This window comes from Jatropha curcas, chromosome 8 (genome assembly GCF_041381405.1).
Source record: "Jatropha curcas cultivar XTBG-Jc1 chromosome 8, XTBG_Jcur_1.0, whole genome shotgun sequence".
Lineage (NCBI taxonomy): Eukaryota > Viridiplantae > Streptophyta > Magnoliopsida > Malpighiales > Euphorbiaceae > Jatropha > Jatropha curcas.
In genome coordinates, this window is record NC_143158.1 from 24721190 (window position 1) to 24748549 (window position 27360).

At 28.7% G+C, this 27360-nt stretch overlaps 1 protein-coding gene across 1 annotated transcript; it reads left to right on the top strand.

Annotated features, from left to right (window-relative positions):
* Nucleotides 1-10295: 10295 nt before the first annotated feature.
* On the top strand, nt 10296-27360 carry LOC149494393 (serine carboxypeptidase-like 18). Its single transcript, XM_089725487.1, has 14 exons — nt 10296-10324; nt 10355-10471; nt 11682-11827; nt 12668-12744; nt 12834-12956; nt 13167-13269; nt 13796-13833; nt 13914-14015; nt 19719-19805; nt 19916-20062; nt 20552-20623; nt 21364-21485; nt 22035-22148; nt 27219-27360. Exons 1-14 carry the CDS (start codon nt 10296-10298, stop codon nt 27358-27360), a joined length of 1419 nt encoding a protein of 472 aa, XP_089581613.1.

Genomic DNA, 27360 nt, shown 5'->3' on the forward strand with positions numbered 1-27360 from the left:
TAATTCTCTAATTTCTCCAAAAAATATTCATTACTTACTTTCTACCCATAAAAATAATGTATACATACTCCAAAAATATTAAAGAAAATATTAAATATACATAGTAATTTTTCCGGACAAAAATAATATTTATTCTCGGACCGATGATACTATTCACAGACCGGTAACTTACTATTTCAGACACAGAAAAAATGGGGCGTTACATTTGCGATCATCTATGTCTCTGTTCTTATTAGATTTCAATTTGAGGACGAATTGTCTTTGTGGGGGGGGGGGGGGGGGAGATTATAATACCCTACAATCCCCTGAATTTTTATTTTTGAAACTTTCGAATTTTTATTAAATCAAAAATCGCAAATTTTGGCCGTGTGGGCTGCAAATTTAATATAGTCTCAATTCGAACCCAAATTTTTGAATTGGGCCCAAGCCCAAAAGAGATTATTCGGAAATTTTCGATTTGAGAACAGTTAAAATTTTCAAGAAATAATATGAAACACCAGCGATTAATCTATTATAAATATATATAAATTTATTATTCTAAAATCAAATATCATTACTATTACTATTTGTATTATTATTGAGTGAATGGAGGAAATGTTTTCTAACCTAACTAAATAATTAAAATAAATCGAACCGAACCCGGGAATCAAATTGATTTTTCGAAAGCCACACGAATAATCTGAAAATCAAGTGAAAAACCTGCAAACCAAGCAAGAATCGAGCCAAATAATTAAATTAGATCGAACCGGTTCGAATCGAATCGGAATGGTCTAGAAGCTCTAGACTTCTTTCTTTTCTTTCTTTTTCTCTTCTTTTCTTCATTCTTTTTCTCTAATCGCGCAACTCCTCCCTCTTCCCTCTCCTTCTCGCTTCCGGCCACTGTTCAGTAAGGATAAAGTGGCGATCGGTTCCTTTGGCGATGCTGGGCACGATTCCAGCCTTCCCTCGCTCTGATCGGACCTCCAGTGACGCGAAACGAGACTGTCTCCATCGACAGTCCTCATCCTTCGATCTCCGGCTATACCAGCCGATTCCGGCGATGTGAAGCTTCAAGGTGAGCTTCGATCGATTCCTCCGTCTTGTGTGAACATTTTCCGTCCAAGAAACGACGGTTTTTGTGGAAGGAACTGGAACCACCATGAACGGTGGTGAGGGGCGGCTGTCAAGCTTGATTCGACCAACTAGAGGGTTGATCTCACTAAACCAATGCCGAAAATGGACTCCTTAGTGAATTTTGAGTCGAAAGGTATGATCGTGGCTAAATTCTGGGTTGTTGGACTTTTCTGGCCACCGTGCACCGCCGCGGTCTGGTGAGGACTTCAAGAGGCAGAATGATCCCCTCTTGGCGCGGATCATGGAAACAAAATCCGATTTGCAATCGGTACATTGTAAGGCCTAATTACTCATTTTCAGTATAAAGTTCAAAACGCGAATTAATTAATTAATTGAATATAAGATTAATTGAATTAGTAAAAATTGGAGTTTTATGAATTTAAATACAGATAATTGAGATATATGAACATCGTATATAGAATCGGACTTCTAGGTAATTAAATGATAATAAAGACTTTCACTGAAAATAAAAATGCTTAAATTTCAAATTATCAATCAAATTAATACGTAGATATTGTTAATTATGGTTAATCAAATTATAAAAGGAAAATAACAATATCTACGTATTAATTTGATTGATAATTTGAAATTTAAGCATTTTTATTTTCAGTGAAAGTCTTTATTATCATTTAATTACCTAGAAGTCCGATTCTATATACGATGTTCATATATCTCAATTATCTGTATTTAAATTCATAAAACTCCAATTTTCACTAATTCGATTAATCTTGTAATTAATTAATTAATTAATTCGAGTTTTGAAATTTATACTGAAAATGAGCAACTAGGCCTTACAATGTACCGATTGAAAATCGGATTTTATTTTCATGATCCACGCGAAGGGGAGATCATTCTGCCTCTTGGAGTCCTCGCCGGAGTCTCGCCAGACCCCCGCCGTCGCTAACATGCACGGTGGTCGGAAAGTCGCGGATGCCCAGAAAATTGAAAGGTCACCACCTCCCGTCTCCAATTTTCATGAGGAGTCCAAATCTACCATCAATTTGTTGAGCTAGTGGCTCGTTTGGCTGGAACGAGCATCACAGTTTCTCCACACCGCTGTCCATGGTGGTTCCTCAAAACTCAGGCGAAATCGCAAATCGGGAGAGGTGAAATGTTCGTGTGGAGGAGAGGAGTCGATCGAGACCATCTCCGGCACTTGAAGTCGACGGGATTGGCGAGATTCGCCGGAAAAATTGGAGAGCGATGCTGTCAGCGCAAACAAACTCGATCCACGCCGCTGGGGTTCCGTTCGCGTGAGAGGAGGCTGGAAACGTGACCCGCAGTGCCAAGCGAGTCGACCGCCACCTCGTTCTCGCTGAACGGTGGCCGGAAAAAGAAGGAGAGGGGAGAGAGGTACTGCGCTGCTGAGTCCCTAACGAAGGAGAAAAGAAGAAGAAAAGAAAAGAAAGGAAAGGAAAAAAAATCTAGAGCTTCTAGACCATTCTGGTCCGATTCGAATCGATTTGGTCTAATTCAATGATTGGCTAGATTTTTGCTCGGTTTTCAGGTGTTCCACTTGGTTTTCGGGTTATTCATATGCTGTTCGAAAAGTCTAATTGATTTCTGAGCCCAGTTCGATTTATTTTGATTATTTTAGTTAGGTTCTGTAACATTTCCTCCATTTACTCAATATTAATAAAAATATTAATATTAATAGTAATGCTATTTGATTTTAGGATAATTAATTTATATATATTTCTAATAGATTAATTGCTGGAGTTTCATATTATTTCTCGAAAATTTTAAATGTTCTCAAATTGAAAATTCCGGCAATATATTTGGGCTTGGGCCCAACTTGCAAAATTTTGGACTCAAATTAAGATTGTTTGGTGTTTATAGCCCATATAGTTGAAAATCGAGATTTTTGATTTAACGAAAATTCGAAAGTTTCGAAAATAAAAATTCGGGGTATTACAATCTCCCCCCTTAAGACAATTCGCCCTCGAATTGAAATCTAACAGAGGATAATAGAAATAGAGACATAGATGATCACAAATTTATAATAAGAAATACTTCACATATAAAAGACTAATGCTATAAACGAAGCGAAGAGAGGTACGGTATTATACTTGTCTTTCTACCTCCAACCTTCACGCTTCTTTTTCCATAGAAACCTCCTCTAATGATCTTAAAAGGAAAAATTTCACTTCAAATCACCCATTCTAGGACAATTTCTCTTTGACTGATTTAATCTACAAGGCTTTCCGTTTATTCCATACCTTCCACCTTAATAGCTCTCTAAGACCTTGTTTACGTTTTCCTTTTAACTTATATCCCGAATTTATTTTAAATAACTAAAAGTTGTAAAAATCATCTACTCGTCATGTTATTAATTATCTAAAACTATAATTAATCAATTATATTTAACATAATTTAATTTAATAAAAAATAATTTTTAATTTTTCATATAAAATAATAACTGCCCATATAATTAAATTCATAAATTATGTGTCATTAAAATTTATATAAATTGTTACTTAATACTATATTATTAATTCTCTAACGTTATACTATTAATCAATTATATTTAAGACGGTTTAATTCAATTAATAAATAATTGTGAATTAATTTATTTTCAAATGATATGAAAATAAATAATTAAGGCATTACATACATCATTAAATTGGAATCCTATGGCAACACTAAGAGAAAATCTCTCGATAGCGTACTTACCCGTATTTAATAGCAAATATACAATAAATGTACTACTCCAATGCTCCAAAATTAATAACCTTCAAATAAATTAGCTAGTGTATATAAATAATTTTAGAAATTAATTTGGAAGACTCAATTTATCTCCTGTTTGAAGCAATTTAATAAAAAAATGATTTTTTTTACAGTTTAACCCTCTTGAACTTGCACTAAAGAATAAAAAGTCTAATTTTTTAGTAAAAAAATAATTTAATCAAATATAATTAAAAATAATTAAATATTGGGTTTAGACAAATATGATTAAAAATAATTAAATAATACAATAAATATTTTTCAAACAAATATTTATTATAATCAAATATATTCCGAATTCTGTAATTTCTTAAGTCAAATATCTTCTTTAATTTTTTCAAAATCAAAGCCAAGATATAATTTCTTATAGTTATTATTATATTATTAAATAATTTTCTTCTTTAATTTTAACTTTTTACATAATTTTTATTAGTTAAAATATTAAATTGTACTTTTTTATTCTTTTGGTGTAAATGTAAGAGGTAAATTATAAAAAAAAAAAAATTAATTTGAGCAAAGTGTATATTACTCCCAAGTTCAAAGGAAAAATAGAACTTTATTCTAAATTTATTAACAGTTATCTTAATTTAGCTTAATACATAAATTCACTTATGTACTTTTCATGAGAAATTACGACACTCTTAACTTTTAATTTGACTTATTGAACACTTCAACTTATAAAATTATAACCGTTAACATTTTAATTGACCATCAAATATATCGACTTGTAAAATTAAATTGATTAAATATTTATTAGATAGTTAAAAAATATAAATATTATTGTTCTAAAAGTTGTATTAACCATATATTGTATCAATATTTTAGATATAAAAGCAAAAATCTTGAAAATTATTGTTCACAATGAGAGAAAGTATGAGATTATTACCAACGTTGAAGTTAGTTGGGTAGGACCACAGTTTCCGAATCGCCTTTCAGTTTCAAAACCGTCGTTCTAATTATAGGAAAATATGAAACCAAAATCGAACCGCTTTTAGACAGTTTCATAGACGATTTTGGAACTGCCGATTCATGTTTGAAACCGAAATAGATAATATATTTCAAACTTTTTAAAATTCTCTTTTAGATTTATAGCTTGAATAAATAACAATGGTAAGCATTACTATAGAAAAATACTAAACCAATTTAATAAAAAATCTTAAAACTTTATAATAATAAAAAACCAAATTGAGAAGTTCCTTGAAAAATATATTTTTCATAGGTTTGAACCAGAACTGATGATTTCGGTTTCAAAAGATAAAAACTGGAACCAAATTTAAGTACACGGTTTCGATTACAGTTTGAAATAAGAACCATTGACCACGATTTAGTGTAAATTTTGATCAGTTCGATTCCAGTTCAGTTTTGATTTGAAACCAAACTTGTTTATGCTAAAGTTCAAGATATCATAAGGTCGATTTTATAGTTTAAGGTTATAATTTTTCTTAATCAAATTTTAGGAGTTAAATTATGTATTTGACTCTTAATTTTTTGTGTTCAAAAGTTAAATTTTTATGGGTTCATGGATCATTAATATAAAAGTATAATTAGAAAAAACAAAGAAAAAGTTATAATATAATAACCATAATAATTTTTTTTTGAAACTATGCCAAAATCAAAACAAACCTATATATATATGGAATGAATCGAGTAATATAAACCATTTCACTAAATCGGAAAACATATCTTGTGGGCGCCCTAAAAGCCCGGCTAAAGTTGCAAAAATAAAAGTTTGAATGCCACTTGTAAATTAATCCAATTCCACTCATTGAAAATCAATAGGTGATTAGTGGCTAATATTCTGTAATTAATTACTTATCTAACAAAGAAACAATTATAATCAAAAGAAAAAAAAACAATTAAGAAATCCTAATTTGGACCTCTTTATTAATGATTATGTAATTCAAATTGATTTAACTATATTTGCTAACTTTATTAAATTTAGGGTTACTCACTATTTGCCTCCCCAAGGTTTAACCTGATATACTAGTTAGTACCTATTGTTCAAAAATTACATTGTTAAAACACTTTTAATATTATAATACATCTCAACTCAACTTCAATATTCTCGGCCCAACATCATTATTTAGTCATCATCAACAATCATCTCAAAAACATTTAACTCATATTAGTATGCTTAATATTCATATATGCCATATAAATTTCAACTCGATTCTATCATAAACATAAATCTATGGTTCAATATTTTTAGTACAAAATTCCATCAGATATAAAAAACACCTTAGAGTACTTAATTATAATTACATGTCCGACTAACAAAAGATAGAAAAATTGAACTAAAACATAAATATTATCAGATATAATATTAGCTCTTTAATGCTCGATATCTGCTTCCGGTCCAAAATAACTCCTAGTATTAGTAACCTGCACGTGATAAATAATGCACCAATATAAAGCTTAGTCGTTCTTCATATCTCCAAGTCAGGAATATCACACAAGCATATCCAAACAACACAATTTATATATTCTTTTCATTTTAATCCAAATCATGCAAGCATTCAACATTTATTCTTCAACATAAATGTTATTTCATATTTATAGATCCTTTTTCTAACAAACTAGAAATAAAATTATCAATCAAAATAACCTTTTCTCCTTGGAAGAAAGGCCTTGTATAGAGTACAATATACGAGTGTTAAATGAGGGAGATGGAGGGAGAGATATTAGGAGATGTAATCTCCTCATATCCTGCCATATTTTCTCAATTACATATTGCTCCCTTATAAATACAACTCTATATAAATTGTTGATGACTTTAGGTGTCTATCACATATCATTCATCAACGATGCTCAGTAATAAGTATAGAAGAATTTATTCACCATTCATGCAATATTCACATTATTTCAATCATAATAATTCATTTCAAGCAGTATCGATCAAGATCATACTTCACATTAAATCATACTTCAAGGCAATATTTAATCATTTTATTTAGTTATAAAACATTTATTCATTTTTATTTATATGGAATGCTGCCAAAGAAAATATTTTCTAAATAAAGAAAACTGTTCGTCAGCTACAAAAAAAGTTTCATTCAAAACAACAAACATGTTTTTTCATCTTTCTCTCCTAGTTTACTTATCCAGAGGTTCTTAGGAAAAATCTTAAAAAGTTACTGTCTGCGATTTTTTCAGGCTTTGTTGTATCCTGAAGGAATATTGCCATAACCATGCAGCACACCTAGTGGGGGCAATTAATTCCTGAAATAAATTGATTTTCTTTCACTCCTCAAAACTATAAATACACCCACTGTGATAACAATAGGAGCTCGTTAGCTCAAACATATCATAAGGCACTCGTGTGCTGAAATCCATAATCACATCCGGAAGATGTATAGACATAGCAGTACTGTAGAATATTATATGACATGTCACCTCTATATAACTAATGAAACCAACTAAGTATACTAAAGCCATAAAATCATTTTTTTTTTTTTTTGCATTATTTAATCATTATCACACAACATTCAATGCTCATATCAATTTTCCGTAATAATATTACTTTATCAATCTCCATAAATCATATTTCATATTCTTCTATGAAATTCACATACTTATCAAATCATATCTCAATTTCAGACTACACACTCCACGTATTTTACTTGAATTCATAATTGGGCATAATTAGCATAATTCATAACACAATTCATCTTAATTAACATCATTTCATTATTTGTTTCTCAAAAAAAAAAAAAAAAAATCATTTCATTATTTGTAATTCATTCAAGTCATAATCTAAGGTTTTTCTCATAATCACACATATTAATCATTAATTCACAAACAAACATTCCTATACGTTCAAATATCATAATTAACACCATAAATCGTAAATAAAACTCTAATCATGACATTATATATATAATCCACATTTTTCATATGTTTCTCGTGTAATATTAGATACATGAGAATTTCAACTGAAAGGTCATGAAAGGTCATAAAATGAATTCAATTCACAACATAATCACATAATTAATACTAATTAACTCAAAAGAGTCAAATTAAGTCAAAGGTTTAAGGTAACTTTGACTTAATTAAGTCTTAAGACCCATTTAATTCAATATTACAATTAAGTCCTCTAATTCACCTAATTAATTAATTAACCATTTTGACCTAATAGATTCACAATTTATTTAATTAGGTCTCTAATTTTACTAAGTCCTTCAATCTAGACCTTAATTAAGTTAATTAGTCAAACAAATCCAATTGGTCCACTAATTTGTCCATAGGTCCTCAAATAAGTCTCATTAAGTCATTAGTCCTTGAATTTGTCCACTAGGTCCATGTTTAGGCCCAAATTTTGCAACGGTACCTAATTTCCAGCTAAGTACCCAAGTCCTTCAATTAAATTTCAATTTTAGTCCTTTATTCCTTAATTAATTTCTTTTAAAATTTTAAAATAATTAAATTATCATTTTGGCAGAGGTTCGACCTCTTGTGATTTCTTATAAATCAAGTCCTGAAATTTCATTTTCATCACATTAAGCATCTTAGTCCATACATTAACATGTTTAAACACTTAAATCACCAATATAATCAACAAAAATAATAAGATCCCTTAGAGGGTGGTTCGGCTAGCACAAGGAATAACCGAATCAAACATTTTAAATTCAAACAAAGGTACATATCATACTAACATCTTATAAACCAAAATAACAAAGCCTTAAAATATGAAAACAAGGCATAAAATCAAAGGAAATCCCCCATGGAGGTTCGGCCTCCTAGGGACTTTTTACACCAAATGCATATAATTTATAACGAGGGTGAAATCACATATTTACAACATAGTTAAACTCATTTAAGTACTTAATTTCACTAAAATAAAACATTTACACACATAATATGAAAAATCACATAAATATAAAGTAGCAAATTTGGGAAAAATGAATGTCGATTGCATTAATCTTAAATTAGTGCTCCAAATTACACAATTAGGTCGTAATGGGCTCCTTTCTTTTAGGCTTTGTGCTATTACCCTCTAAAAACACAAAAACTCAAAATCACTATAAAAATCGCCAAGGAGGGGGATGACAAAGGCAGGACCAGTGACTGGAGTGAAATCGTAAACTCCATGAAAATGCATGCTTCATACATGTTGGACATGACATAAGACAACATACTCTAACCTTAAAATTAAACACCCCTAAATTTTAGAATCAGAGAGAAAGAGGAAGAATAGAAGACTTAAAAAAACTCACTAATAATCACTTGATCTCCAAGATTAGGTGTTGAAAATTACATTTTTAGCTTATGAATCCATGAAGTCTTGCTTGAGTTTGAGTAAACATTTTGATTTATGGAGAATGAAGAAGAGAGAAAGAGAAATGAGAGGTTTTGTTTTTAGTGCTTTAGGGTTTTAAGTGTGGTATAGGACAAGTTAGGGATTTTAGATAAAGCTTAGGGCATGTAATGTTCGGGTATTTTTAAATTTTAAATGAAAATAGGAGGCATTTGAGGAAGCTTTTGTCGTTTAGTATGGAGAAAGTAAAATTGGTCTCATCCAAAAATGGCAGTGGCATTATAGTAATCGTAAGATTAGAAATCTTTGACTTAGTCAACTTTTGACCAAATGTGTGGCTAGGATCAATTAGGCATATTCTCATCCAATGGCTAGAATTAAATCCTACAATGATTCTAACTACACCAAATAAAAACTCCACGATGGACACATGTCATGCCACAAAACCAATTCTCTACATGTGTAAAATACCCTTATGACATATTAATAAAATAATAATGCATGAATTAGGATTTAAATAAATTAAATCACAACTAATCATATAATCACACGTAGGAAACATAATTATGAATTAAATCATTATCAGATTAGTTTAAAATGTAAAATCCTATGGGAGTGACACTAAAATGATCCGATAATAATGCAATCCATAATCGAAAATTCGGGACGTTACAACAAGAGTTGACTAGAAGATTGAGATTCTTTAGAGTGAAATAAGAGAAATCAAAACTCATGTTAATTATTATTGGCTAACAGAAGAAAAAGGTTTTTGAAATTGAAGAGACTAAAGAGAAACAAGAAAACAAGAAGCTTTCTCGAAGTCGAAGTTACTGAAAATCTTGATCTTAGACAAATGTGTTTGTTTGTAATAAAATTTTCAAAGTAGAAATCTTAGAACTGAATTTTCAATTGAAAATTAGGGAAAACAAATTCTGAACCAATGTATAGTTTTGAAAGCTAAATAACAAAAATTGTTTACTTTTTACAATACGAAATTAAATATAAATTGCTTTGCCAAAATTAATAATAAATTCAAGAACCATAAATTCAAGTCCCTCTCCATACCTAACTTTCTCTTTTTTGTTATATCCTTTAATTTTATTTCGGGTATATTTCAATTAGCAGTATATGTATAGTTCAAGATTGGTAGCAATAGCCTCTATATCACAATTGATTTTCTGTTTCTGTATACTGTCTCATAACTATGGCAGCAGAAAGAGCAAAACAGAAAATGTTGAAAAATTCAAGAAACGGATTTTTAAGAGTAATTTGTTTGCAAATATTTGTTGTATTGGCTTTTTCTTATATTGCTGCTTCAAAGACAGTTGTGACATCTCTGCCTGGCTTTGATGCTGAACTTCCCTTTTATCTTGAAACTGGGTGAGTTCCAACATATCTTATATTGCTCCTTTCTTTTTCTTTCTTTTTTTTCCAATCATTTTTTTCTTTTTCTTTTATTATTTTAGAATCAACAAAATTGAAAAAAAAAAAGAAGAAAGTAAGGAGCACTAAAGAATAATAATAAAGTTTCAAAGTCTTTTTTGAGAAAAACAATCCAAATTTTAAAAATTGTAAATTGATGATGTGTTTGTTTCTGTAAAATAACTTGCTGAAAAAAATTTTTCACAGAAAATATTTTCCTTGAAAAATATTTTTCAAATGACTTATTTTGCATTGGTTAGTTATAATATTGAAAATTAGTTAAAAATATTAAAGTTTTTATCTCATAAAATCATAAAAATATTTTATTGTTAAACATGAGAAAAAATGCAAAAGAAAAATGTAAATTATGAAAACCACCGGTAGCCGGTGGTAAATGGTGATTAGCGGTAGTGGTTACGATTATTAAACAATTAAAAAGATATGAATTTATAAGGTTTGTCAATGTTCAGAAAATGTTTTACTCTCTCGAAAATGGAAAGTTATTTTTCTTAAAAAAGACTTAAATTTTCCTTTGATTAAGAAAATATTTTCCGCTGACTTATTCTCCTGAATGTTCCAAACAACAGAAAATTGTGGAAAATATTTTCTAACAAGTTATTTTACGGAAATAAGCAGAGTCTGAATGTCTTTTTTTTTTTTTTTTTTTCTAATAAAAAGGCAGCTTATTTGTTAAACTAATTTGGACTAAAATATACAAACACACATTGAGCTATACACATTTTCATGGACATAAAACAATTATTTTTAGATGTAAGCAGAAACTGATTCAATAAAGAAAAATCAATTCATTTTGATTTAATTTGATCTTTAAGATTTATGGTTCAGCTTCAATTAGTTTTAGTAGAGGAAAATTAAAATCTTTTATAGTTAGTTTGGTTTTCATAATGTAAAACTAAAAACCTAAAAATTGGAAATGGAACTGAATTAAACTTCAAAATGATACCAAAACTAAAAAACTAAACTGAATTGAATTAAAACATTTGATTTGGTTTTACGTAACCAAATTATTTTGATTTCAATTTAAATTTCAGAAATCTCTCGATTTAACCGGTTCAATTCGATTTGATTTCCCTAATTATATTCTCTTTAAATAAAATTAAACACAACTAAGTGTTTAACCAATTTCTTTCAATACTATTTTATGTAGGTATATTGGAGTAGGAAAAATCAATGAGTCTCAGCTATTTTACTATTTTGTGGAGTCTCAAGGGAGCCCTACTTTAGACCCTCTGATGCTTTGGCTTACTGGTGGTCCTGGTTGCTCTGTTCTCTATGCCCTTTTCTATGAAAATGGTAATTAATTAATTATTAATTTATATTTCTGATCTCTTAAAAATTTTCATCAGTGAAAAGGCAGAGAGAAAATGTTTGAATTTAAAATTTATGCTTGTCATAGTTCTTATTTCTTTTTCAATGTTAATAATTTTTCTTTTCAAAAATAAGAATTAGAAATTCAAATGATTAAATAGCATAGCAAAAAATTTAAATATATAATATGTACTTATTCATTTTGCCTCAGAGGAAATTGGCCACAATCTTTTCTATTTTCATAACATTAGGACTAAATTAAAAAAAGAAAATATTTTGATTTTTAAACATTAGACTTTTTATCAGTATGTATAAAAAAATAAAATTTTGAGAAAATTACGGTACGGTTCTTATGATTTAAGATGTAAACTAGTCGGTATTTTGTTTTAGGAAATAGATTAAAATTTCCTTACAATTTACTTCCTTTAGATTGTAAGGTCCTCTTGTCAAATTTTTGTATCTTTTCGTTAAATGCCTCATGAAATACTGGAAATACTCATTTTATCTTTTCTCACCTTTTGTATTTTTGGTATATTGTTTTATTAATATAGGGATATACTAGTTGTATTCCGTAGTGTAATTTTCTAGTATAAAATTTTAATATCTCTCATTTGACCTTGTATTTTCTTGTTGACTTAATAAAAAAGATACAAAAGTTGAATAAAATGACCTAGTAGTATAATAAAAGCAAATATAGAGATAAATTGGTATATTTTTAAAAAGACTTGGACGGACAGATTGTATTTTGCAAATCCATAAACTATATTATATTTTTTTTCTTAAAATTTTTATTAATATTATGTACCTTCTATGTCCTTTTCGCAGGTCCACTAGCTTTTGACTATTTAAATTATAATGGAAGCTTGCCATCTTTACTCTTGAATCCCTTTGCATGGACACAGGTACATACAGCTTTTTTGGTCATTCTCTAATTTAATATTTTTAATTAAATATAATTAACTTAATTAAATTTCAATAATTATTTGTTTAGAGGATAAACATAATATATGTAGATGCACCAGTTGGGACTGGATTCTCCTACTCAACTACCCAGGAAAATTACTATGTTGATGACATTAAGTCCGCAGCTCAGACCTATGAGTTTTTAAGAAAGGTATTTGATAATTAAATGCTTTTGCATAATGTTTATATAATACAATTTTATTTTTCAAATAATAATAATTAAAGGCATTTTAGTTAGAGGTTTTATAGGTCCAAAACTCATTTAGGCCAGCCCAAAAAGAAATTATTGGGCTTGGGCATTTTGGTTTAATCTTTAATCCAATTATTGGGATAATTAATTAGATTGATGATTGTTGCGCAGTGGTTATTTGAGCATCCTCAGTATTTGACAAATCAACTATTCATTGGTGGAGATTCCTACTCAGGCATTCCACTTCCAATCATAGTTCAACATATACTTGATGGTAACTAACAATTTTATTTTTATAACTAAATATAATTTTTAATTTAGGATTTGGTCCGCAAAATTAACTATTTTGATAGCAGTTAACTGTTTTAATAGCATTTAGTTGTTAGTTATTTGATTGAGTAACTTTTAATAAAAAGTTAAAAGTTAAAGGTTATACGAGTTAACTTTTCATAAAACGCTACTTTAATTTCTAAAAGTTAGTTCAAACACTATGTTACTGAACATTATAAAAAATAGTATTTAACATTTTGATTAGTAAAAAAGCTGTTGCCAAATACTACCTTAATATAATCATATGCAAATATTTACACTAAAGTTATATTTAATAAACTGTAATAAAAGGCAATGTAATGCAATCAAAAATACTTTTAATATAATATTATACTAAAAATACGTTTAATTACATTACATTATAGTTGATGAGATGGTATTTAAAAAAAAATATTTGGTTATATTTAAAATTTAGTTTCATAAGAGCTACTTTCATTAATTTCTAATTTTTTTTTTCTTTTTTTAATTAGGTAATGAAGCTGGGATATCTCCGATAATGAATCTTAAAGTAAATTATCTTATCATCAAATAACTTAACCGTTATTGTACTTCAATTGCAAGAATAATTTATTAATTTGGTTTAAACAGGGATATGTGCTTGGAAATCCAAAGACAGATTCATTCATTGATGATAATTCAAAAGTGCCATTTGCTCACAGATTGACACTCATATCAGATGAACTCTATAAGGTTACTCAATCACATATACTATTATTATTATTATTATTATTATTATTATTATTATTATTATTATGTTATTATTTAGAGGATTGGAAATAAAGATTACAAATTATAATGAACTAAAAAGATGACTAAATTAATCTAAAAGAAGAATATGAAAACAAAAACCAGCAATGGATTTTTAAAGAGAAACAATAACTGATTCAATAATATTTTGTTTGCTTCATAATCAATTTAATTACCTAATGCAAGGAGAATAACCTTTAAATCATTGATAATCTTCACGTCATATCAAATATATATATATACTTGTTCAAAAAAAAAAAAAAAAAAATTTAAACACAATTTATTAAACTCTGGTTATTCTGGGAATAAATTCCGTAGGTTAAGTCTTTAATCCCTTTCTAATTATTATTCCTATTTATTTATTATCTTTACCCCAATCGAAGACATTCTCTTTTGATGTGGATGAACAACATATATAGTTTCAATTGGTAACAAAAAAAAAAAAAAAAAAAAAAAAAAACGAAAGCATTAAGCATGATAACCAAATTAGATAAACATAGATTGAATTTAACTTAATTATCTCAGGATCCTAGTAAAAAAAAACACTGAAGAAGAAATTTTTGAAATAAGCAAACCTTTATTAGTAGTACCACGTAAATAACGCAATAGGCATTTAATAGCCTTCCAATGGATATTTGTTGCACATGCATGAATTGAGCCAACTTATTTAATACTAAACGCAATATTCGGTTGAGTAAGTATCACATATTGTAAAGCTCCTATGACACGTTGATATTGTTCAACATTAACAAGACGCTGACCCATCTATTTATTCAAATTTGGAGTAATAACCATAGGAGTAGAACATGCTTTTGAACCTACCATGTGATTATCTTCTAGCAACTAAGCGATATATTTACTTTGGATTAATAAAGACCAAGAAAATAATGCAATTGACCTAAGTCATGAATAGAAAACACTAATTTAGTACAACTCAAGAACCATTGTAATTGGATGGAATCAGAAAAGGTAACAACAATGTCATCTACATAAATAAGAACATAAATCTTGACAATGCCCTCGCATAAAACGAAAAGAGAAGTGTTTGCTTTAGATGATCAAAAACCAAGTTGTTCCACAAATTGAGATAGTGTATGAAACCATGCACGAGGTGCCTATTTAAGACCATAGAGAGAATGATGAAGCTTATAAATATAATCAGGATGAATAGAATTAACACAACCATATGGTTGCTCCATAAATATTTCAGGTCCAGATTACCATGAAGAAAAGCGTTAGATATGTCAAATTGACCAATAGGCCAACCATGAATTGTAGCAAGAAAGAGAATTGTTATTACAATTGTGAATTTTGCCACTAGTGAGAATGTTTCTTGGTAGTAAAACACTAGACTGCTAAAAATATCCTTTAGCAACAAGTCGCGCCTTATAGCGTTCAACAGTTCCATCGATATTTCTTTTAATGCGAAATATCCATTTATTCCAAATAATATTCTTCTCTAGTGTGCAAGGAACTAATATCCATGTATGATTTTGATAAAGAGCGTCCAATTCTTTTTGGATTGCTTCATGCCATTCTGCATATTTGTTTGCCTGAAAAGTAATTTTAGGTTCCATAAATAGATAATTAGGTTTATTTATAGTACTATTAACCTGTCTTTTGCTCATGATAGTCGATCTTAATTGCACGGGATAAGTTCGAGACAACAGTTTGGGTGGTTTAATGCTTTGAAGAGGATATTCATTAAAGACTACTGTCAATTGTAGACCGTGATTTGTATTGAAAGGAGAAGGTAAAGAGGAAGGAGTTATAGACTGACGAGATAGGATATGAGAAGATAAAATTTGAATTGAATTTTCTGGTGGAGATGTGCGATTGGATTATGTGGAGAAGAGAGAGAGAGTGGTGAATGAGTAGAAGACATCACATGTGACATTGGAGCATAGTCAAATATAGATAGCTAGCGTGTTTGTTGATTGGCTAGGATTTATTATAGAGTCCAAGTGACACTGAAAAATAGCTAAAGCACTAAGCCAAGCATTAATCAAGTTCCATTGTTGATAAACTGGCAGTTGATATGTGGTGGAAATTTCATGTGGATGAAACCTAATATGCCTAGCTAAGTAAATTCGACCAGTAGTTTTGTCCAAACACTTATACGCATAATGAGTAGGACTTTGAGCCAAATAAACACATGGAGTTATACGAAAACAAAACTTATGTTGATGTTACAATCTAAGAAGAGGAAATATTAAACAACTAAAAATTTTAACAATAAGATAATATGGAACTTTTTGAAATAAAACATGATAAGGAGCTTTTTATTAAAGAGCATGAGCATGAAGGATTTTTTTTTTTTTTTGGAAAACGCATGAGCAGGAAAGATATTTATTGACATTGCATTGTGTTGTATAGCAAAATTCCAATATTTTAAGGGCAAATGAGCATGTGTCAATAAAGTGGGACAAGTGTCTAGCAAGTGGCAAGTTTTACATTCAGAAATTCCATTTTGTTCATGTGTATACAGACATGAAATTCGATGCTGAATACTAGTAGATTGAAAATATTTATTTATATTTTGGTACTCACCACCACAGTCCAAATGAAAAGTAAACCTATGTAAAATTTGTCACTTGAAATTGAAATTGGCTATCAATCATTTTTTTCAAATTGCATAAAATGGGAATAAATATCACTTTTAGTTTTCATAAAGTAAACCTATGTAAAACGAGAAAAATCATTAACAAACAATACAAAATACTTATCATTGGAACCTTATGGGTTTGTTAATCCTTGATAGAAAATGAGTCGACCAACATTCAAAATAACAAGGGTTGTCAGAGGTAAATTTTTAACAGAAGGAAAATTCTTAACTATTTATGGAACACATAAAATAGTTTTCAATGAAGAAATTTAAATGGAGAATGGAGTGTAGCCATACCAGTATGAGAAATTGGAAGCCCAAGACCATCACCAATATGTAATTGATCAGAACAAAGTATTCATTGATTGCATTCAGACTTTGAGGATTAGGAGTGACATGAAAATTGGTTGTTGTATCAGGAAACATTGAATAGGCTACATCGATGGGGATAATTGATTTATATTCGAATAATTTGCCATTAGAGGAGCAAAATTATTCAAATATTGAAAAGCTAAAGGTTGAGAGGAGCCAAAATTGCATGAAGATGAGGTCTAGTTGAAACCTGAATTTCATGGGGCATAGTGTCTACGAAAAGTAATAGCACTATGGTTTCAGCATCCACAAATCTGACATGGTCCATAGTTTTAATTGTTGGAGTAATTATTTGGCCTTGATTGTAAATTAGTATTTTTAAAAAAATTATGATGATTCTGATAAGGAGAAAATTGATTTGGTGTTGGTAAGAGAGGTGAAGGAGCCCTTTGAATTATATTTGCAAATTGTTCTAAGGTATCCTTAATAAGAATTTCATGAGCTACAAGATGTAACTCATTGAAAGAAATAGTCCATGTTTCTTATTTAAAGCAGCAATAATACCATGAAATTCAGCCCCAATATTACGATAGATAAGTGCATTAAACTCAACAGGAGAAATGGGTTTGCCATCAACATTTAGCTCATTAGAAAAAGGCTTGACCTTTTGAATATATTGTGAAACAGAGAAGAAAGTTTTCTTCAACTCTTGAAGCTCAATTTGAAGTTGAAGTTGTCTGTTTTGACAAACAGATCCAAAAGCATTTGCTCAAGTTTCCCAGATAGCAAAAGGAAGAAGTAAGTCTTATAACGTAAGAAAATATTTCTTCAGTATGAGAACAAAGAAGCCAAGTGAGAAGCATTGGTCTTTACAAAACCATTGCTCATAAGCAACATCGAGAACAATTTGAGTGGAATCTATAGTAGAAGGTATAGTTGGATTAGGAGCAGAAGTGTCATTAATAAAATCATGAAGGTTATGGTAGTTAAGAAGATGAATAAATTGTGCCTGCTATGCTAAATGGTTTTTAGTGTTTAATTTCACAAGAAATATATGATTGGTAGAAACAAGGGTTGAGGGGCTTGAAAAAGAAGGAATGATTACCATAATGAGCAAGATATGATAAAAGAAGTCAAATAAAAAATGTGATGAATATCAATGCTTATACCATGTAAAATGATGAGAAGATATTTGAGGGATTGATCACTTGTGTTCTTCTATATAGTTGTTGTGCTTTTTTATAATAGAAGACATATGAAAAGATAGCTATAGCGTTTAAATTACAAACCTACATGCTTTTAGTTCTTATTGCTTGATCTTATCCTTGCTTGATTTCTTACCTCCTTCCCATACTTTTGATCCCTTTTCATAGCCTTTGTAATACTATAGAGACGTTGGAAATAATCTCCATTGATTTTAAAATGAAATCCAAGTCGAGAAAATAAAAAGTCAGCTCAATTTTTTGCCAACCATATACACCAATTTATGTATGTACACCCCAACCTGTTTATCTTATTGACTTCAAAATACTTATCCAATTTATAACTAGTTTCTTGTTCAATATTTATAAATCCCACAGTTTCAACTATAATTTCCATTAGGAAAATTTTAGGATATTATTGATTGAACCTTGTCGTCAATTTGGACCAATGGATATCTCTAGGTCCTTGTGATTGATTTTAAAAGTATGATGGTAATCCAATACTTAACTATGAAGTGAGTGGTGCATTATATCAACTAAATGGTGCATGCATAACAGAGAGTGAATTGAGTATTGCATGTGTAAGAGACAAAGGTTGGTGTGGTGAGAGTGTAAAAGAGTGTTGTATGTACATAACATTTTTGGTTTAAGTGAGAGGGAAGATCAAAGTGTGTTAGAATCAGTAGCGGACCCTGTCCAAATAGTTAGGGGCTAAAAAATAATTTTACTAATTATAGGGAGTAAAACTAAAATATTTCTTTTTTCAAAAATTTTCACTCTAAAAATTGTAAAAAACTTTTAATTTGAGGGCCACAACCCCTAAAACCTCTCGGTTCGTCCCTGGTTAAAGTAGTGGTATTCAATTTTCTAATATTATAATTTAGTCCCTCTTAATAAAATAGTTTTTAAATTAATCCCATTGTCCATCCTTATCAAATTCTACAAACGTTTCAATTAAACACTATTTGAATTCTTTCAAATTGTATCATAAATAGGTTGGATTAACATGACTCAACATAATATATTTGATTTAATAGGTTATAACGTATTCACAAATCAAGTTGTTAGACAACTCATTTTAATTATGTGATAAAAATTAACGTGTACATGGTACTAACCTGCTAAGACTCAACTCTAATTCTTCAATTTTACATACTTCAGAAATTGTGTGCTTCAGAAATTGTGCGAATTCGCACGTCAAGACTCATTTTAACATCCTTATAATATCATAATGATTTTTTTAAAAAAATAATTGTAAATCATATCCGTTTCTATTTCACCTAAGCCATTAACAAAAATTTCCAAAAAGAGCACCGGAAAATAGCAATTATCAATTTAAAAAAATATCGAAAGAAAAAAACACCAAGAACCCATATCAAGAATATGATTCTTTGCCACAAAGGAACACTTTTTTTCAACACAATTTTACTGAAATAGCTCTTTGAATCCTTAGCTAATTACTTATTATTATTATTATTATTATTATTATTCATTTTAAAATATTGGAATGTATTGGTCTTTTACCAGGCTACTAAAGAAGATTGCAGGGGGAATTACGTAAATATAAACATGAGCAATACAGCATGTATTTCAGATATGAATACCATCAATGAGGTTAGATAAATACATTCTATCCTATTTCCCAAATTTAACATTAATGTTATTTATATATTTACATATAATATTATTAAAATATCCTTTTTGACATTTATTATTTTTTTAAGTTGATTCTTCAAATAAATGCTGTTCAAATTTTGGAGCCTTTTTGCGAAGTAAGGAGTGAGACGAATCCAACCCAAGGAAGACGATCACTTCATGAGTACAAAGAAAATATTTCCATTGCGCCACTTAATAGTGCATATTGGTGTCGGGTAAATCTTTATTTTCCTTTTTCTTTCCAGTAATATCTTAGGAAAATTTTCTTTTACCTATGTGTTTTAAGAATTATCCTAAGTAATATCCTCAGAATCTAAATCTATTGTCAAGTTGTACATGCACTTAATCATGGTCTAATCGCTAAATTTATCTTAAAATTTTTTAATCACTATATTTTTCATTATGCTTTAAATTTAAAATTTTAATTAATATCAATAGTTAGACTATCACTAATTAAATTTAATAGTCTAATTAATCACAATCTTTCTAAAAATAAATTAACAATGTAATTAATATATCAAGTTCATTTTAATTAATACTTTCTATCTTAATTTAAGTTACCACAAAATTGAAAAATGCAAAACATTTGAGATATATTTCATCAAGAGAGGCAAGCAATTAAGCTTTTACATGCCCTTGCATATATCACACAAGTAATAAGAACTTCTTTTTTTTTTTTTTTTTCGCATGTTTTTTCCTTGTAGGAATATAACTTGGTGCTTGCTGATATTTGGGCTAATAACAAAAGTGTTCGAGATGCCCTTCAAGTTCGAGAGGTATATATTGAAAATTATATCTATATTGTTGTTATTATTTTCACAATGTTATGTTACATGAAAACTTTCTTTAGTTGAGTTTCCACATTTCGAAAATATTTCCTGCATGGAAACATTTGAAAACTCATCGGGAACATATCGGGGCCGTTTTCGTAAATTGATTAATTTGGAAACATGTTTTCTCTCTTTACATATGTTACCGTAAATTGAAAACTATCAAAAACTCATTTCTCTAATTAAAATAAATGCATATATAAATTAATACAAATTCATAAAAACATGTATTTTTATGAGTATGAAACTTGTAATTCTTTTGGATACGATAAATATTGACAGCACTTAATTGTCGTTGAATATATTTAATGGTTTATAATAATTTATATTTTTATATTTATAAATATAACTCTATATTTTTCACATTTACGTGTTTCCTACACGTTTCTGTTTCCTATATTTTTGAAAATTCCATTTTTCCGTGTCCGTCCCGCGTTTCCAACTTTCGCTTCCATGCAACATAGGTTGGAAATAAATTTTTTTAAAAACAATTAGACTAAATATGGATAGGTTTAATGATTGAATTGTGATTATATTGGATCATATTAGCTCAAATTGGATTCTTGTTAGAATATCCACATGGTTAGAAGTTAAGATTGAACATAACAATTGCATCTGTTTGACATATTTAGTGTTTGTAAGTAGAACAAATTCCATATTTGATTTTAGCATATAACGGTAAACAGAACACGATTGGTGTTTGGAAGATGGGCAATGGTTCGGGCTTCGCATATACAGAGAATGTGTTAAGCACAGTTGATTATCATAGAAATCTCAGCAAGCAAAACCTTCGAGCCCTTATATACAGGTAAGTAATATCTCCTGATAGGATTTTAGTCTCTAATTTTAATTATATGTTCGTTTCAGTGATCTTAACACTTCTTGACTTTTCACAAAATTAAAAAATGATTAAATCACCTCAATTTTACAAAAACAAAGATAATTGACTAAAAGAAAATAACTTGTTTGCACCCTGAATTTGGCTCGTCTATTCAATTTGCCCAAATTTTAACTTTATAGCCAATTTACTCCATTGGTTTACCTAAAATTTCAAGTTGCCCATAATTTCATAAGGTCAGCGCATGTGGAAGAGTTTCTCTCTTTTCAGACACAACTTAAAAAACTGATTTGAGGTGCTCCAACATAACAAATTATAACAGAGCATATATCCAGAGGTTAAAACAACGGATCAAAAGTGTCATGTAAAATTGGAATACAATAATTATTAATACCACCTTAATTTTCTAAAAGCGTTACGTAAACAGAATAGAAAAAAGTCAAAATTAATAGAACATTGTAGTATATTTAGAGCATATTGATAATAGTCTCATTAATCCCATTTTTAAATTTGGTGCAGTGGAGATCATGACTTGTTAATACCTCATATTGGCACACAAAAGTGGATTCATTTGCTGAATTTAACTATCACTGCATACTGGCGGCCTTGGTTTTTAGATGGCCAAGTTGCTGGGTACGTATTTTTTTTTTTTCACATCTTCTTTATTTTATATTTACTTTAACTTGGAAATTATAAGACAGGCTTTGCTTGTTTTCGGAATATAATCTGCTTCCAAAATATTTTTTTTTTATTTTTTAATATTTGGAGCATTCGGAAAAATTAGTCAACCAAAAATATTTCTTTAAAAAAAATTAAATCAGTTCAAAGGTAAATGACCTTTATTTTTAAAGGAGGGGAAAACATTTTCTAAACATAATTACAATAAAACAAAAAGATTATAAATACACATTTATTAATTTAATAATCACCAGAGTCATTATTATCAAACATCAGTTACTGACCGTCGCTACTGATCATAAGTGACTATCAGCATTTATCATTTGAATGTGTTTTGGTGTTATATTTAACAATAAATTTCTAAAATATGAAGTTTTTATAATTAATAATATTTTTATAAAATAATATATTTTAATTATAAATATTTTTACTAATTTTTAATATTACAATCAAATAATAGAAAATAATTATTCCAATAATATTTTTTAAGGAAAATATTTCTTCTAAAGATAAATTATTTGTTGGAAATAAATTGAGCCTGTATTTAGAGTTAGACTAAATCATTTAAAAAAATCACAATCTTTGCAAGCAGTCCATAAATCCAACTTCTTCACCTAGTACTCTCAACTTTATTTTTAGTTATAATAGCATTCTAATTTTAAATTGTATCAATTTTAATGAATAAAATATTATTCTCATGGACCCAATTTAACTTTTTCCCTCAGATTAGACTCATTTCTCATCGCTACTGCTTATAAATAAATAAATATTAAAATAAAAATAATTTATTCATCTTAAAAATAAATACTTTATTTATTTATATAACCTTGACAAGTAATGATTTCCTAAAAATAAAATGTTGCTGTAATGAATAAAACCTATTTTTATAAGAGATCTAACTTAAGTATAAACAAAATTCCATGCTTAAAAATGATTAAAACAAGAACTTAAACAAATATTCTGTGTTTATAACTAACTAAAATTTATTATTTTACTTGGCTTTTTATGAATTTAAATTCTTAACTAATATTAGTGAGACGTGTTAAATGGTGAGTTTTTAGTTTAATCTGACCATAAGAGAGAGTATAGGTCCAACAAAAAATAATATTTTATTCATTAAATTGTATACAATTTGAAATTAGAGTACTTTTATATCTAAAGTCAAAGTTCAAGATACTAGGAGAAAAAAGTTGAATTTAGGGCACAATTAAAACTACCCTCAAAGTTCGGAGTTTTTTTTAATGATTTAGCTTTAGGGTTGGGCATGTAACATTCATTATCCGATACCATAAACACTAGATATAAGTGGCAAATTCTATGTTAGAGGCATAGAGCTACTACATAAATCTTAGACTAAAATCTTTTCATAATATTATATCTTAATATCCATAAATTTTAGAGTTTCTAAACTAAGACTTAGAAAATTTCTCAAAAAATGCTATAGAAGGACTGCAAGAGTTTCCTTTATATTATAAATATTCCTTATATTAGAAAAAATCTTTGTAATATTTCTATAAACCAATCATAATCCAATTAAATTTCCAAATCAATTTCTTCAACATAAAATTCATATCAATTATAACATAATAATCCATACGGAATCAATAATTCATTATCCCTAACATTTTCTCATAATGAAATGCCTTAAACGTAATATTCAAGAATTTTTAATAAATGATCCCATAATAACTCATCAATGGTCAATGCAAGGTTTATAATTATCAGTATACTATCTTAGGCATATCTCTTTAAAATCTATATAATAATTTAAATACAATAAACCCTATAAACTTTTTTTTTTTTTTTTTGAAAGAAAACCCATATAAACTCTTTAATAATTAGTTACATGCCGCTAATGTCATGATAAATCAATAATTATAACACTTTTAATCTATCAATTGCTCTGAAGCATCCATCTTTACTATCTTCTACAACTACTATCTACCATCTACACGTGATAAAATCAACACGCTAAGCATAAAGTTCAGCGGTGTTTATTTCCCCACTTCATAGAAAATTACACATAAGTATATACAATGATCATAGATTCACATGTTCATAGAATAATAAATTCTAGGGCATAACATTCAGCCCTTCATAACATAATTTATTGACAAGATAATTACACATAGTCAACATTTATATCATAATTTAATCCATATGTCAATCTTTCATAATCATCATTTAATATCATAAATTATTTACTAGCTAAAATAATCACAATCAATAGTTAATATCACTTAAAAGTCACCAATTATAATATTCATTATCATCACTTAATACCCAATCACTTAACTCATGCTTCACTAAATGTAAGCATAATCCTTTACATATAGTCATACCACCATAACAGACTAGATAATTCCATAATTAGAGGTCTAATCAATTATTTATTCAATTTTTTAATAATATTTTTTTAATTAATTATCATATACTATTCAATTCAGTATCATGTAGGCATAAATACCAATTTAATCATGGTGTCATAATACTCAACAAAATAAGGCTAATTCAGTCACATAATAAAATATCCATAATTTAGCATATAATATTAAATTCAAAATCATGCATCAATAAGCAAAAGCACAATTCCATACAAGTAGTATAATTCGTTCTTAATTTGTTTCATAAAAACGCAGTTTTTAGTTAGGCTACTAGCTCACTTAGAAGAACCAAATTGCAGACAGAGAAAACATAAAAACTGTTAACCCATTGGAAATAGGATTGAGTAAATTGTGAATTCGTCCCTGCTTAGAGTAAATTTGGGATATATATATTGGAGTCAAGATAAATTCTACTAGGATAAGGATTGTGAGAATCTTACATTATCTTTTAGTTATAGTTTATTTAGGAGTTTAATATCCCTCAATATATATTTATATACTATTTTTTGATTTATTTTATTATTATATATTATCAATAACATACGGCTCGAAAGCTTACAATAACATCATATGACCCGTCGGTCGGAATGAAATGGCCAATATCATAAGCTGAGGTTTGTTTGCCCCTGAATAATGGCAGTTCGTTAGCTCCTGAATAATTGACATCGCATATCATAATAACATAGACAATACTGTTTTTCTATAACATTCATACCTTTTTACTACTACTAATTTATGTCATAATTCATCCATATCAGTGTTTATAACATAGAATTTTCGGTCTTATAAATACATAAGAATATTCTATTACAGTGTAAAAACTATTCCCTTTCATAAAAGTTATTCATAAAATCATATTTTCTATATCAATTCCATTATAGCCTCATTTTCATAATTCACATATTAATCAAATAATCATATACTTATAATTTCTCAATTTCACAAATAATTGCATATAATCATATTAGATTCATAAAAAATACCTTTTCCATTCTAGTTATATAGAGAAACTTTTTAAAGTGGGTGTTCTATTTATATAGAGAATTTTATTTTATTTAGTAGCTTTAAAACCATATCAAAATATAATGTCTATATTGCCCTTCTCCTTGTCATTTGTTAAGTTTTGCAGTAAGAGAGTATTAAGATAGTGATAGACAAAGGTTTAGATGGCAATTAAATGTAATCCAAGTTAAGAGGATGGGTTTACTATATTGATCAAATTTCGAAGTTAATTAAAAATCAGCACATATAGGCATTATAAGCTTTGACGCATACAATTTCTATTGAATAAGACCACAAATTTTCAATTCAAGCACATTTAAATGAAGCGGTATACAATTTGCAATAATATTTAAACATATGTGCCTATTTTAAATATGTTCTCATAACCAAATGTCCTTTAATTAGTCAAATAGTCCAATGATCCTTTAAACATAGGTAAACTATCGATAAGTCCTTGGAAATGTTCCAAATAGTCCATAAAGTCTTGTAAAAATTTCATGTTGCTCCTCATATGGTTGGCCATGACGAAGTTGGCACAAAAATCAATATTTTAATTCAACAAAAGCCATGATAATCATCGTTAATCATCTAAATACAAATATAATACAAAAAATCACACTAAATCACCAAGTACATGCTCAAAATCTCACCAAACTTGATATATAGCATAATCAACTCATGTAAAATAAGATTTATACTTAATAACTCAAAATCCACACAAAATAAAAGGGGAACATCAGCTAGAAAATTCTGACCTCATAGAAAACACACTGAAACATCACCAATCTTCACCAAGTTCAAACCATAATAACATTAACTCACATAATCAAGATTTAAGGCCTAAAAATTAAATTTTCATGCAAATATATTTTCCATGGAGAGCAGCTATAAGTTCAACCAAATGGAGATAAAAGCATAAAGATCACTCAACTTCTCAAAATGCAAAAATAAGCAAGTTTAAGCATGGATCTAAGCATATATTGCATAAAAACTAGTACTTAAAGCATATTTAATACAAATCAACATTTAACAACCTAAAAATATCTAAAATGAGGAAAAAATACACAAACCTTAAAAAGCTTAGCTCCCAACAACCTCCTTCCCTTTGGATTTGGAGGATTCTCCTCTATATCAAAGAAAAAAGGGAATTTACAGAAACTAAACATGAACATGAAGTGTTTTTACAAAAACATGACGAATGTGACATGCTAAGCATGATTATAGCCTTATATTAAAAAGAAAAAGATAGCAAAGATGAGAGAGAAAAGGTAGTAGCATAAAGAAAGGATTTTTACCTTGAAAATCTTAGAAGCTTATAACAATATTTACATCAACTTAAAGTCTTCTTGAGGAGAAAACATATCTTAATTTGGTGATGTTAGCAAATATTTAATACCATGTAATCACATGTTAGCATAATCTTAGGCTTGATTCTAGGCTTACTCTTAGCCTTGATTCTAGCCTTGATTGTAGGCTTGATTATTGGCTTGATTCTAGCCTTGATTCTAGCCTTGATTCTAGGCTTAATTTTAGCCTTGATTCTATTTTTCTCTTTATAGTTTTCATGTATAAGTAGTGTTTTCATTGTACAATTAAAGAACAAAAAACATAAATTTCTTCATTGATAACATGGTATCAGAGCCAAAGAAGGGTTGATTTCAGCTTCTGCACTTTTTGCATTCTCTGTATTTTCTGCATTCTCTGCACTTTCTGCTTCTGTATTTTCTGCATTCCCTGCACTTTCTGCTTCTGCACTTTTTGCATTTCTCAGTCAAACCTGA